This window comes from Esox lucius, chromosome 7 (assembly GCF_011004845.1).
Source record: "Esox lucius isolate fEsoLuc1 chromosome 7, fEsoLuc1.pri, whole genome shotgun sequence".
Taxonomy (NCBI): Eukaryota; Metazoa; Chordata; class Actinopteri; order Esociformes; family Esocidae; genus Esox; species Esox lucius.
Window position 1 is genome coordinate 48437619 of NC_047575.1, and position 16480 is coordinate 48454098.

At 41.9% G+C, this 16480-nt stretch overlaps 1 protein-coding gene across 1 annotated transcript; it reads right to left on the bottom strand.

Annotated features, from left to right (window-relative positions):
• Positions 1–231: 231 nt before the first annotated feature.
• LOC105011216 (erythrocyte band 7 integral membrane protein-like) lies at positions 232–16480 on the bottom strand. Its single transcript, XM_034293088.1, has 7 exons — positions 16424–16480; positions 8543–8653; positions 8276–8348; positions 4852–4934; positions 4120–4323; positions 647–781; positions 232–420 (listed from the first exon to the last, which is right to left on the bottom strand). Exons 1-7 carry the CDS (start codon positions 16478–16480, stop codon positions 232–234), a joined length of 852 nt encoding a protein of 283 aa, XP_034148979.1.

Below are 16480 nucleotides of genomic sequence, written 5' to 3' on the forward strand. Positions count from 1 at the left end.
TCCAGAATCTGAACATTCCTAAACAAAAATAAATCAAACTTTTTAAAACATTCTTGAATTGTAAGAACATCTAAATATCTCCTTACTCAATCTAATATCTCCTCAATGTATTTAATCAATGTAAATTTGATAAGAGACTTCTACCAAATCAACGAAATTAGATGAGAGATTACTCCCGACGATTGAATGCTGAACTAGGTAGGAGTGTTGTATGGTTGAATGTTGATGACATCACTTCCTCATGAATTGGCTGATCATGTCCATGGGCAGAGGGAAGATGATGGTGGAGTTCTTCTCTGCAGCGATGGTGGTGAGAGTCTGGAGGTAGCGCAGCTGGAGACCAGACGGAGACTCTGAGATCACTAGAGACGCCTCCTTCAGGGCTCGGGAGGCGTTCATCTCCCCCTCTGCTGAAATCACCTAGAGGAGAGAGACAAGTTATAGAAGAGGTGTGGAAGAGATTAACTGTAGTTAAGAAACACATTAATATCAACAATCACCTCTGTATGTGTGTGTAAGTGTGTAAATGTGTGTGTGAGTGTGTGTGTGTATCTTCACCTCAGCTCTAGCCTCTGTGTGTGTGAGTGTGTGTGTGTCTCATCACCTTCGCTCTGGCCTGTGTGTGTGTGTGTGTGTCTCCCCTCACCTTCGCTCTGGCCTCTCTGCTGGCCTCTGCCTCTGCTGCCATGGCTCTCTGCAACTGATGGGGCAGCTTCACATCCTTAATCTCCACACGCTCTACCTTGATGCCCCATGGGTCAGTAGCCTCATCCAGACTGGCCTACAGGAAGGACACATATATTACAGTAACACATTACAAAACCCTCATTCCAGACTGGCCTACAGGAAGGGGACATAAATTACAGTAAAACATTACAAAACAATCATTCCAGACTGACCTACAGGAAGGGGACATATATTACAGTAACACATTACAAAACCCTCATTCCAGACTGGCCTACAGGAAGGGGACATATATTACAGTAACACATTACAAACCCTCATTCTAGACTGGCCTACAGGAAGGGGACATATATTACAGTAACACGTTACAAAACCCTCATTCCAGACTGGCCTACAGGAAGGGGATATATATTACACTAACACATTACAAAACAATCCTTCCAGACTGGCCTACAGGAAGGGGACATATATTACAGTAACACATTACAAAACCCTCATTCCAGACTGGCCTACAGGAAGGGGACATAAATTACAGTAAAACATTACAAAACAATCATTCCAGACTGACCTACAGGAAGGACACATATATTACAGTAACACATTACAAAACCCTCATCCAGACTGACCTACAGGAAGGGGACATATATTACAGTAACACATTACAAACCCTCATTCCAGACTTGCCTACAGGAAGGGGACATACAGTGGGGAGAACAAGTATTTGATACACTGCCGATTTTGTGAGACACGGAATCGAGAGACGGAATCTAAAACAAAAATCCAGAAAATCACATTGTATGATTTTTAAATAATTAATTAGGTTTTTATTGCATGACATAAGTATTTAAACACCAACCAGTAAGAATTCCAGCTCTCACAGACCTGTCAGTTTTTCTCTGAGAAGCCCTAATGTTCTCCACTCATTACCTGTATTAACTGCACCTGTTCGAACTCGTTACCTGTATAAAAGACACCTGTCCACACTCAATCAAACAGACTCCAACCTCTCCACAATGGCCAAGACCAGAGAGCTGTGTAAGGACATCAAGGATAAAATTGTAGACCTGCACAAGGCTGGGATGGGCTACAAGACAATAGGCAAGCAGCTTGGTAAGAAGGCAACAACTGTTGGCGCAATTATTAGAAAATGGAAGAAGAGGGAGCTGAAAGTCCATATTCCCGAAACCTGAAGGATCTGGAGAAGGTCTGTATGGAGGAGTGGGCCAAAATCCCTGCTGAAGTGTGTGCAAACCTGGTCAAGAACAACAGGAAACGTATGATCTCTGTAATAGCAAACAAAGATTTCTGTACCAAATATTAAGTTCTGCTTTTCTGATGTATCAAATACTTATGTCATGCAAAAAAATGCAAATTAATTAGTTAGAAATCATACAATGTGATTTTCTGGATTTTTGTTTTAGATTCCGTCACTCACAGTTGATAAAAAATTATAGACCTCTACATGCTTTGTAAGTGGGAAAACCTGCAAAATCGGCAGTGTATCAAATATTTGTTCTCTCCACTGTATGTTAGAGTAACACATTACAAAACTCTCATTCCAGACTGGCCTACAGGAAGGGGACATATATTACAGTAACACATTACAAAACTCTCATTCCAGACTGGTCTACAGGAAGGGGACATATATTACAGTAACACATTATTACAAAGCCCTATTACAACTCATCCAGACTGGCCTACAGGAAGGGGACATATATTACAGTAACAAATTACAAAACACTAATTCCAGACTGGCCTACAGGAAGGGGACATATATTACAGTAACACATTACAAAACAATCCTTCCAGACTGGCCTACAGGAAGGGGACATATATTAGACACATTATTACAAAGCCCTATTACAACTCATCCAAACTGACCTGCAGGAAGGGGACATTTATTACAGTCATAGGCGGTAATCCTGGAGGGGACAGGGGCAGTGGGGATTTCTTTAAGACTGCAAGAGAAGCTCGGCTTCCCCTATAATGTCCCAAAAAAGAATGGTCAAATATTTACTACTGTGTAAAAATTTGATTGACAAAAAATGCTTTAAAACACGTTAATCTCTAAAACTAGTTAGTTCAGAATCAGCTACAGGTTGGCTGACTCGATCTTCTCATACAATCCCGCAGCGTCACAGTGCATTTCCCTGTTGAAGCCACTGAAGCTATTTCGCGCTCAGTCCCATCGCGGATTTCTCAAGTGTTTTTGAAAGACAAACTGCTGTAATATTTCTTGATATTTGTTTGGCGAAATTGCTAGCCGATTTGCATCATACATTTCACACAATTATAGGCTACACCACAATCCTTGTTTCAGTTTTACCAAGTAAATTTTATTTTATTTTAGATAGTTCATTCATTCATATACAGTAGTAGGCTAGGGATGGCAGACAGTGCTAATATTGTCGACCTGATTTTAGCGAAGCCATTAATAAACAGAGTAAAATTATATTTGTAAAAAAAATAAATAAATAAATATAATATATATATATATTTATATTGTTCTGTTACAAAATTAAATGTTATTGTCTGGGGTCCAAAAGACCCCAAAGACCAGAGTGTCACTACAAATGAAGACCATTAGAGGGTTATGTTGTAGGCCGAAAATGAGCTTACGGATTACAGTAACACATTACAAAACCCTCATCCAGATTGGCCTGAGAGAGGGGCACATATATTAAAGTAACACATTAAAAAACCCTCATCCAGATTGGCCTGAGAGAGGGGCACATATATTACAGCAACACATTACAAAACCCTCATCCAGATTGGCCTGAGAGAGGGGCACATATATTTAAGTAATACATTACAAAACCCTCATTCAGATTGGCCTGAGAGAGGGGCACATATATTAAAGTAACACATTAAAAAACCCTCATCCAGATTGGCCTGAGAGAGGGGCACATATATTAAAGTAACACATTAAAAAACCCTCATCCAGATTGGCCTGAGAGAGGGGCACATATATTACAGCAACACATTAAAAAACCCTCATCCAGATTGGCCTGAGAGAGGGGCACATATATTAAAGTAACACATTAAAAAACCCTCATCCAGATTGGCCTGAGAGAGGGGCACATATATTACAGCAACACATTACAAAACCCTCATCCAGATTGGCCTGAGAGAGGGGCACATATATTTAAGTAACACATTACAAAACCCTCATCCAGATTGGCCTGAGAGAGGGGCACATATATTAAAGTAACACATTAAAAAACCCTCATCCAGATTGGCCTGAGAGAGGGGCACATATATTAAAGTAACACATCATTACAATGCCCTATAACACCTGATCAAAGCTTGTAGAAGGGAATGCATTCCTATTATTCCCGGTTCAGTCAATACTTTTTATAAATATGGCGGCTATTTGCAGCATCTAATAAATATATCCTCTGACAGTTTCTGTGTTTTAATTTCTTGGTTCTGTACCTGCATGCTGTGTGAGATTCCCTCACGGTCTGACAGCAGCTCTGCCAGGTTCTTGGTTCCCAGGACGTTCCTCAGGGTGGTCTGGGCCAGGAGTCGGGTTGAGAAGTCTGCATCGGACACATTTGCCACGGAGGAGATGGGGTCACTGACCCGGAAGTACACGACCCCATCAACACACACCGTCACGGAGTCCTTAGTCAGGATCTACAACACAGAAACACACACACACACACACACACACACATACATAGACACTCAGTAGAAAAGCCATTATGATGCTATTTAAAGTCACCCCCCCCCCCCACACTGTTCCTAAATGAGTGTTTGAGTAGAACGGGTGTTTCTCCTGACAGTCGACCATAAGGCCAAGCTTTTATACTTATTGTTTTCATGATGATTTACTCTTTATCAAGCACTGGGCACTGATAGTTCATGTGATTTTCCAGCTTGCTGACCGTGTATCTGATTGGGTTGACTAGCTCTTACTGCGCTCTCTCTCATCCCATAGTTTTAAATTTTTTACCCATTTATGTCCAATTGCCTACATTACATTTATTTATTGGATTGTAGACGTTACAATGCAGATTGTCCGGTGTAATCCGGAGCGTGGGAAGACAGCCTGCTGGGGTTTCCTGGTCCAATTAGTCTCATCATTAGTCTCATTAGTTACTTCCTCTGCCTGGAAAGCCGCTGAAGTGTTTGTGTGTTCGTTCGTGTTAGTGCTGGTCGTACCTCCTGAGGAGGGATGTTGAATGACACTGTTCTCAGGTCCAGTCTTACCAGGGTGTCTGTGAATGGAAAGATGAAGAAGACACCTAACAAAAGGGGAGAGAGAGTAACACATATTTTTGATTCCATGTTTCCGGGTTTGCCGTGTTTCCGGGTTTGCCGTGTTTCCGGGTTTGCCGTGTTTCCGGGTTTGCCGTGTTTCCGGGTTTGCCATGTTTCCGGGTTTGCCATGGCTCATTGCTACTGGTAGGAAGCTCATGTACCATTGTGTTATTGACCTAAAACATCTGGTTGTCTTGACTAACTGAACTGCCTGACTAACAGGAAGATTGTTTGGCTCAACTAGCTAGCAGACTAGTGAATGATGCATGATGGGCCAAGCTGGCACCAGTAGGCTTCTATAGCAGCTTTGATTACACCTGGTTTGTTGGGATGTTCACTGTAGTGAGGGGATGCAGATGTCTTGTAGGTACTGTGCAGGGTGCTGTAGATTTGTGGTGTTCTCTCAGCATAGCAAACACTTACCAAAGCGACACTAAGTGGTTTATGATTAATAAGCTCCTGGCCTGGTTAGCCAAATTATACTTCACCCTCTCTGTACAAATTACACCCACTCCACTACTACTACTGCCTCCGGAACTACCTCAACACCATCAACACAACTCTATTACTACTGCCTCCGGAACTACCTCAACACCATCAACACAACTCTACTACTACTGCCTCCTGAACTACCTCAACACAATCAACACAACTCTACTACTACTGCCTCCGGAACTACCTCAACACCATCAACGCAACTCTACTACTACTGCCTCCGGAACTACCTCAACACCATCAACACAACTCTACTACTACTGCCTCATGAACTACCTCAACACCATCAACACAACTCTACTACTACTGCCTCCGGAACTACCTCAACACCATCAACACAACTCTACTACCACTGCCTCCTGAACTACCTCATCACCATCAACACAACTCTACTACTGCTGCCTCCTCAACTACCTCAACACCATCAACACAACTGTATTACTACTGCCTCCTGAACTACAAACCCGATTCCAAAAAAGTTGGGACATTGTACAAATTGTGAGTAAAAAAGGAATGGAATAATTTAAAAATATCATAAACTTACATTTAATTCACAATAGAATATAGATAACATATTGAATGTTGAATGTGAGACATTTTGTAATGTCATGCCAAATATTGGCTCATTTTGGGTTTCATGAGAGCTACACATTCCAAAAAAGTTGCGACAGGTAGCAATAAGAGGCCGGAAAAGTTAAATGTACAGATAAGGAACAGCTGGAGGACCAATTTGCAACTTATTATGTCAATTGGCAACATGATTGGGTATAAAAAGAGCCTCTCAGAGTGGCAGTGTCTCTCAGAAGTCAAGATGGGCAGAGAATCAACAATTCCCCCAATACTGCAGTGGAAAATAGTGGAGCAATATCAGAAAGGAGTTTCTCAGAGAAAAATTGCAAAGAATTTGAATTTATCATCATCTACAGTATATAATATCATCCAAAAAAGATTCAGAGAATCTGGAACAATCTCTGTGCATAAGGGTACTGTAATGTAAATCACAACATGGGCTCAGGAATACTTCCAGAAAACATTGTCGGTGAACACAATCCACCGTGCCATTCACCGTTGCCGGCTAAAACTCTATAGGTCAAAAAAGAAGCCGTATCTAAACAGGATCCAGAAGCGCAGACATTTTCTCTGGGTCAAGGATCATTTAAAATGGACTGTGGAAAAGTGTTCTGTGGTCAGACAAATCAAAATTTGAAGTTCATTTTGGAAAACTGGGTCGCCATGTCATCCAGACTAAAGAGGACAAGGACAACCCAAGTTGTTATCAGCGCTCAGTTCAGAAGCCTGCATCTCTGATGGTATGGGGTTGCATGAGTGCGTTTGGCATGGGCAGCCTACACATCTGGAAAGGCACCATCAATGCTGACAGTTATATCCAAGTTCTAGAACAACATATGCTCCCATCCAGATGTTGTCCCTTTCAGGGAAGACCTTGCATTTTCCAACATGACAATGCCAGACCACATACTGCATCAATTACAATGTCATGGCTGCATAGAAGAAGGTTCCGGGTACTGAAATGGCCAGCCTGCAGTCCAGATCTTTCACCCATAGAAAACATTTGGCGCATCATAAAGAGGAAGGTGCGACAAAGAAGACCTAAGACAGTTGAGCAACTAGAAGCCTGTATTAGACAAGAATGGGACAACATTCCTATTCATAAACTTGAGCAACTTGTCTCCTCAGTCCCCAGACGTTTGCAGTCTGTTGTAAAAAGAAGAGGGGATGCCACACTGTGGTAAACATGGCTTTGTCCCAACTTTTTTGAGATGTGTTGATGCCATGAAATTTAAAATCAACTTGTGATACATCTATGCTATATTCTGAAAAAAATATAGAAATTTGAAACTTCCACATCATTGCATTCTGTTTTTATTCACAATTGTACAGTGTCCCAACTTTTTTGGAATCGGGTTTGTACCTAAACCATCAACACAACTACTACTACTGCCTCATGAACTACCTCAACACCGTCAAAACTACTACTAATGTCCTCAACTACCTCAACACCATCAACACTACTACTACTGTCCTCAACACCATCAACACGACTACAATTGCCCCCTCAACTACCTCAACACCATCAAAACAACTCTACTACTACTGCCTCCTGAACTACCTCAACACCATCAAAACAACTCTACTACTACTGCCTCCTGAACTACCTCAACACCATCAAAACAACTCTACTACTACTGCCTCCTGAACTACCTCAACACAATCAACACAACTCTACTACTACTGCCTCCTGAACTACCTCATCACCATCAACACAACTCTACTACTGCCTCCTGATCTACCTCAACACCATCAACACAACTCTACTACTACTGCCTCCGGAACTACCTCAACACCATCAACACAACTCTACTACTACTGCCTCCGGAACTACCTCAACACCATCAACACAACTCTACTACTTCTGCCTCCGGAACTACCTCAACACCATCAACACTACTACTACTGTCCTCAACACCATCAACATGACTACTATTGCCTCCTGAACTACTTCAACACCATCAACACTACTACTACTGTCCTCAACTACCTCAACACCATCAACACTACTACTACTGCCTCCTGAACTACCTCAACACCATCAACACTACTACTACTTCCTCCTGAACTACCTCAACACCATCCACACTACTACTAGTGCCTCCTGAACTACCTCAACACCATCTGTCTTCTGAACTCAAAACCATATCATATGTGGAAGACCAACATCTAATTGAAGACATGCTGGTATATGTATACATACATAATGATTACTATGAGTATTATCATCATTAAATACACACAGTGTCTGGTCTCTTACCGGGTCCTTTGGCCTTCCGGTCTGTAATCCGGCCCAGTCTGAAGATGACAGCCCGTTCATACTCATTAACTACCTACACAATAAAACAGACTTAAAATTATACTCATACTCGTAAGTTCAATTTTTTATGTACACAAAACAACTCAGCATGTGTGTGTGTGTGTGTGGTCAGTAAGCCCAGTTCAATATTTGGGCATTTGAACAACTGTTGGTTAGCGTATTGTTGTTAGCATTGGTACATTCTCAACAGCTCCGTATCCCACTCACCTTTATACAGAACCAGATGGTGTATGGTAGGATGCATAATGTCAACACACCCAAGAGGAGGAAAATAAACCAGCCACAGCAGCCCAGGCCTCCTGAACCCACGTCTAGAAACTAAGAAAGACTTAGAGTGTGAGAGACAATGAGGCAACACCTTTGCTAATGTTGCACCCCACAAATTGAATTAATTCTTTATTAACTAATAGATTATGTGACGCACAAGAATAGGTTTTTTAGCGGTTGTTTGTCAGGGTGTGTCTGACATCTGGAACCACTTCCACCAAATGGCTATTTTACATATCAGAGAGGTTCTTTAGTGCTGTGATCGTTGTGAGGACCAACTTGTCCTTTACCTAGTCACCATGTTCTCTGTTGAAACATGATCTATCCGGGTTAAAGTTTAACATAAGCATGTGAGACATCAAAGCCATAAAATATATCTAATTAGTTTTCTCACATCAATGGGACGGGTTCCAACGTTTTTGTTAAAGTGCTAAATAAAATTGCACAATGTACTTTTGTATCATCTGACTGAGATAGGAGGCGTCAAGGCAAGACTAGCCCTTGTAAACGTGGCGTCCACTAACGAGCCCTCGGCACAGTGCTCCATCTACATTTCAAGGTGCGGTGACGATTGGGGAGAGAGGTCAGCACCCACCGCTGCACCAAACACCACTTATTGGCCTTGACCATCAGGGCGTGTGTGTTTGTGTGTGTATTATGGCTGTAGGAAAAGATGACAGGTAGACCACTCCTTTCACTAATGTTCTCTTTATCACCTGATAACTCTTGTTAAGTATGCTGTGAGTGTGTGTGTCTCTGTGTGTGTGTGTGTCTGTGTGTCATGTGTTCAATAATCGGAATAAGCTGTTTGACGGGGACATTGTCCAATCCAGGCTTTTAGAGGATTCCCCATAGAGAGTTCTGCAAATGAAGTTGACCTGTCCTGTTGAGTGTGAGAATCAGATGTCAGACCTACCAGCGCAACAAATAGGCTTAGACACTTTGACCATATCTAATTTAGTCAGGGTTTACATTTCTACCCTCTTACATTTCCTACTAAACAAACAATCACATTGTAATAACATCCAATAATATTAAGAGCGCCCCCTACTGGCCTTCTGAAAACACTGGCTTATTTGCAAATACATTGGGGTAATTTTTAAAGAATACTTTGAAGTAGGCAGCATCAGAATTAATGAAACTGATGAAAAATGATTGATGTATAATTTACATGTATCGTACAAAATAAACATGTAAAGCAAACTATGGTTAGATTATTAGACAAAGCACTTTTTTCTGCATTAGTTGAAGGGTTTGATTAAGAGGAGTATCTGTCTAAATATTTATATACGTCCCCAAATGGGGCACAGTATTTTCATTAAATTTTTATGACAGAAAGAGTGTTCAGTTACGAGAAGATTAGTTCTTAGTCCTTATTGATGTGCCATTGAATACTTAGAGCAAGAACCCTTGTAATTGACATGTTTCCAACTGAACACCACATCCCTGCCATCACACACTGTAGATTAACTGTAGAATAGAACAAGCTTTCAAAACTATTACCCAACTCGTCATTAATAATGGACAAGCACAAGTAAACGTATCCTTGTGCATTGAAAGGAGGCATAAGCGCATTCAAGTGTGTGTTCTTCAGCAACTTTTCTTTACTATAGACCAGGAGCATTGTACTCTGGCAATCAAAGCCAGTTCCACTGCATGATTTCATTGCAAAACTCTAATCTGGGGTTTATTTAGACCTGGGATTTATTTAGACCTGGGTCACCAAGTGGGTGACAGAATAAAAAACCAACAGGCTCTTAACCCCTGCTGTGTGGAATAACCCAGGGTATGACGCTGTCATCTTGTAACTGTATATCCAATATAGTTAACGAATATTGACCTTTGAAAGATATATTTTATGAAATTATGAAGTTGTCATTTGGACTGGTGTTGGGAAATGGAGGATTTCTGAAGCATTTAAAGCTTTTGTCAAATTGGAACGAAAAACTGTTCTCTTGAACCTTTTGAACTCACTGCACAGTGGTGACACCTGCTGGTCAGGGATAAATATCACATTTCATGATTATATATAATATCCAAGAAGGCATTGTGGCACAATGGTCAGGCATGCGCATTGCGAATGTGTGTGCCTCCTCCGGGTAGGGAATGAGGCGTTACCCCAAGTAAAGGAGTTCAAGTATCTCGGGGTCTTTTTGCGAGTGAGGGGACAATGGAGAGGGAGATTGGCCGGAGAATCGGAGCAGCGGGGGCTTTACCGCACCGTTGTGATGAAAAGAGAGCTGAGCCGGAAGGCAAAGCTCTCGATATACCGGGCAATTTTCGTTCCTAACCTCACCTATGGTCATGAAGGCTGGGTCATGACCGAAAGAACAAGATTGCAAGTACAAGCGGCTGAAATGGGTTTTCTCAGAAGGGTGGCAGGCTTCTCCCTTAGAGATAGGGTGAGAAGCTCAGCCACCCGTGAGAAACACGGAGTAGAGCCGCTGCTCCTTTGCGTCAAAAGGATCCAGTTGAGGTGGTTCGGGCATCTGGTAAGGATGCTCCCAGGACGTCTCCCTAGGGAGATGTTCCAGGCACGTCCAGCTGGGAGGAGACCTCGGGGTAGGCCCAGGATCAGGTGGAGAGATTATATTTCGACAATGGCCTGGGAACACCTCGGGATCCCCCAGTCAGAGCTGGCAAATGTGGCTCGGGAAAGGGAAGTTTGGGGTCCCCTGCTGGAGCTGCTGCCCCCGCGACCCGATACCGGATAAGTGGATGAAGATGAGATGTTATTGGACTCCTGTCTCAGCCCCAAGGTTTTAGGATGCTGTGTTATTGGACTCCTGTCTCTGCCCCAAGGTTTTAGGATGCTGTGTTATTGGACCCCTGTCTCTGCCCCAAGGTTTTAGGATGCTGTGTTATTGGACCCCTGTCTCAGCCCCAAGGTTTTAGGATGCTGTGTTATTGGACCCCTGTCTCAGCCCCAAGGTTTTAGGATGCTGTGTTATTGGACCCCTGTCTCTGCCCCAAGGTTTTAGGATGCTGTGTTATTGGACCCCTGTCTCAGCCCCAAGGTCCATTCTCCTTCTTGAATTCACTCTCTAAACTTTCCTTGTGTCCTGTTCCAATTAAACTTAGGATGACATGAGCCCTTGGACCAGACCTCAGTACTAACAGGGCCAAAGGACTCGGGTTCAAAATCCAGGTTTGGGGGTCTGGGGGGTCTGAGACCCTCCATAAATCTATAGGGACCCCTAATAATTTTTTTTTAATACTCATTAAAATCATCCATAATTATTGTGAAAATTATAGCAATTCATGCACCCTTATAAATTTGCAGCAATAACGTATTTATTCGCTGGTCTGAGGTTGTGGTCAGGGTACCCTGGAAAAGTCAGTCCTGTGGTAGACTTTTTCTTATTCCATAGTACAATATTATCATATTGCTTATTCTAAGTATAATCCAGTCATTAAGGCCATTATGTGTTTCAACTCTGCTCACTTGTACAGGATGTGCCTACAACAGATAGCTATAGTTTTGGATAAACTTCTCAAGGGCTGTAAACTTCTTATCTTTCTATGCCGAAGTTCGCAAAGAACCAGGTGAGACATGTAGACTAACCATGAAAAGGAGGGGGACACAGTGGGCTGTACTGAATGTATATAGACCTGAGATCAACCTTCAGCTGAGAGCTTTTTGGACTGACTCTGCTGAGTGTTGTTAACTGCTCCAGGTTTGCAAATCTTGAATAAAGCTTTAAAGCTTTACTTTAGAATATACAGTCTCTGTGCCTTTCCCATTTAGTGATTTCCACGACAGTCCGATCGCCCAACAATTCTTACAGGACATTCACACTATTCGCGCTGAGCGCGATGGCTCAATGAAGGGAAGCGTGGCAAGCGAGTGACTTGCGGGGCGATGCGTGGGATTCGTGAGAGGCAAATAAAAAGTTCAGATTTTCCAACTGCATGCAAATCACCCGCACCTATCGCGGGCGACTGACCATCTTACCGGCTGTTATGACGCTAGTTCGCCCAAAGAAACACCCACAAATGCTGCTGGCCAAGCACTCTGGGCGATGCTAGCGTTGGCTATCCGAAATTTCGCGAACAGTGTGAATGCACCGTTACGATACATTCACATTATTCGCGATTGGGGCGATAGCCCAATTCATTTTAATGAAGGGAAGCGTGGTAAGCCAGTGGCTTGTGGGGTGATGCACGGAATCCGCGAGAGGAGAAGAAAACGTTTCGATTTCCCAAATGTATGCAAATCACCCGGGCCTATCACTGGGGACTGACCAATCATGGGATTTTAGGTGGTTGGGAAATATAGAACTTAATTAACAGATAACTTTAGTTCCACAATAATAAACCTCCATTGTCTGCTTTTGCTTTTGCAGACAATGGACGATATGATATGGGCGATATGACAGTTGCAAGCAGATTTAAGAGGTGAAGGTGGTAAACACACACACAGTTAACATTCTGACTGAAAACGACTACAATAAATGAATAAATATCCTGCAGGTACATTCAGTATTTGATCCTTTATCAAACGTTGCATTTATTAGATACCATGTTATGTTTACAAGAGTAATTTAGCCAACATTATTTGCTAGCTAGCTGGGCAATATTGAAGCAAAATGTGCTGCTACTAGCTGACCTAACAGCTACAGTAAAGTAGCTAAACTAGTTATTGGTTGCTCGCTTAAACTGTATGCTTGCCCAGCCAGGGATGACGAGTAATAACCAGGACATACTGCAAGTTTGTGACTTGACTGACTTTATTTCATTTGAGCATGAATGTGTGTGTACATGAGACTGGCTTGGTAGCTACTGTAGCAAGAATATTTTTTCTAAATCTAGAATCGTGCATCATGGACATGAAAACAAAGTAAATAAGGAAATTATTGACATATTGGCTTAGTTACCATTGATTAGTCATATTTAGAAAATGTTCTTAATGTGATCTACTGTGAAGGAAAAATTTTTTTATCCCCTGCTGATTTTGTACATATGCCCACTGACAAAGAAATTCAGTCTATAATTTTAATGGTAGGTTTATTTGAACAGTGAGAGAAAGAATAACACCCCCCCCCCCCCCAGAAAAATACATAAAAAATGTTAAATTCATTTGCATTTTAATTAGTGAAATAAGTATTTGATCCCCTCTCAATCTGAAAGATGTCTGGCTCCCATTCCCTCCGGCTCAGTTCTCTTAGGAGTGCTCCTAATCTCAGCGTGTTACCAGTTTAAAAGACACCTGTCCACAGAAGCAATCAGATTCCAAACTTTCCACAATGGCCAAGACCAAAGAGCTGTCCAAGGATGTCAGGGACAAGATTGTAAACCTACACAAGGCTGGAATCAGCTCAGCCCAGCTTTGCCCAATTTACTTTTTCTTTCTGAGAACTAGCTGAGCCAAATGGAAAAAAATATTTGCCTGACCAACTAACAGGATGAATGTGAAGTTATTAGCAGGTTATTAGCAGGTTGTAATGTAATTTGAACTGTCTTTAGTTACAGTATGTTAAATGATCTTAGGGCGTTTCAACATAGTTTTAATCAACATAATCAACAACAGACACAGGATGACAGTTCATAAGTTTTTTCTAGAATTCCGTAAACAAAGTGGCTACTTCCAGTATCATGTGTTAACATAAAGTTACATTTAATGGCTTGACTTCCTTTGTCATGTCTTGTAGGATTAAGGAATACTGGACAGATTTGACTTGTTTTCAGCCGCTTGCTGCAGTTGGGCTTGAGATCATTATCAAGAGTGAATATCCAGTAGGTTTAAGTTATTGCTCAAATTCCAAACATAAGATTTCAGAACATTAAAAAGTGGAAAGAAAGGAAAATAAGATAAGATAGCAAAATAGTCTTCAGAATGTTTTATGAAAATGTTTTAGGGTACCCCCCCAAGAACCACAAGTCATTTCGAACTCTGCTCGAATCGGTCCCTGTACAAAGTCCTCCTGGTTGTGGCAGATCAAGTTGCTGTCTGGTGATTCCTACTGTCACTGCTCACAACCTACCTGACTGTTCCTGACCTGGTCCACCTGGTCATGCCTGTCTGGGTTCGGTTAACAGACTCTGTACACAGCCCACATGCATTTATTAATCATTATAATCTTATAATGTTTACCCAGCCCAGCCAGAAGAGGACTGGCCACCCCTCAGAGTCTGGTTCCTCTATAGGTTTCTTCTTATTAAGTTCCAAGCTACAAGGGAGTTTTTCTGTGCATTAACACAGTTGTCACTTGCTCATTGGGGTTTCAAACAATCTTAAAGTAAAACATGCATACAATATTTTAAGATAACATGACTAAACAGACAATATATAATCTTCAAAGTCGATAACTTTTAAAGTTGGTGGTCTATACATTACTCCAAAGTATAGTTAACACAACGTTGACCAGCGTTTTACACAAACAGCCATGGGGTCATGATTGTTCCTGTCTTCTACTGAAACAAAAGCTGCTACCTGAATAGTTCCACTCACGTATTTATGATGTTACTCACCTCATTTAGCCTATCAGCCACGAAGCTAGCTGCATCAACGATTAAATAACTGACAATCAGCCACAAGGCTAGCTGCATCAACAATTAAATTACTGACAATCAACTCATCTAATCTATCAGCTATATCATTGATTAAAACTAACAATCAGTCCTGTTTGCCACCTGATATTTTACAAACTCAGAATTTGAGCCACTGGCATCTTAAGACTTGGACAGGTGAGAACCTCACCTAACACGACTGAGGACACTGATAATGGCTTTGGCTCACAGTCAAGATGACATGTTATCTCTGTTACTACCTTTAAATGAAAGAAGTAAATGCAGATCCCCAACCGATGACCAGACCTTTTCCTGATCAACAATTTTCTGGATCCTGGCTGTGCCAGACAATAGAGTAACACACCCGCACACAACCTAACCCTTAACCTAACCCTAACCTCATCATGAGATGACAGACAATACAGTAACACAAAGTAACACACCCGCACACAACTTAACCCTTAACCTAACCCTAACCTCATCATGATATCACAGACAATACAGTAACACAAAGTAACACACCCGCACACAACCTAACCCTTAACCTAACCCTAACCTCATCATGAGATGACAGACAATACAGTAACACACCCGCACACAACCTAACCCTTAACCTAACCCTAACCTCATCATGATATCACAGACAATACAGTAACACCAAGTAACACACCCGCACACAACCTAACCCTTAACCAAAGCCTTAACCTCTTAATCTTAAATTTTACACTTAAACTTAACATAGCCCTACTGCCTAACCCTCAACTTAACCTCTAGTGCCTAGACCTGAAAGGAACCCCAACTACTATTCTACCCCCAAAGCAAACATAATATTTCTCCTATTAGGAACAAGCTAAAACACGTTGTGGGGATAGATTTGTCAGGTTTTATTTTATGGGGAGATCATTTAATTTTGATATATTATATTAAACCTCAGGGACGGTTTGTAATTGATGGCCATTTCCATCCACACGCCTGAGCCAGTCAACCTAAATGGCTAATTGTCTGCATGAACCTAAGATGGAACATGATAGTGTTGTGGAGACAGTGTACATGGCCCCCAGTAACAGGGCAGGAGCCTGTGAATTTACAACTCCCTGACAACACGACAGGCTTCACCGAGCACCTGAGAGAAGGAATGACAGGAGGTTTGGGGAGAAAGATGGAGGGTGGGGGGGTTGGGGTGGAAGAGGGAGAAATGGACAGGTTGACAGAGATAAGAGGTCTGATAGCAGTAGGATAAAAAGCCAGAATGTTCGTTTATTGTATTACAAAAGTAATACAATAAACGAAAGATGCAAGCTGCTTACCTACCAAGTCACCTTTGCTTTTGGCACGAATCTTAGGACCACTTTCCATTTGGCTCTCCAT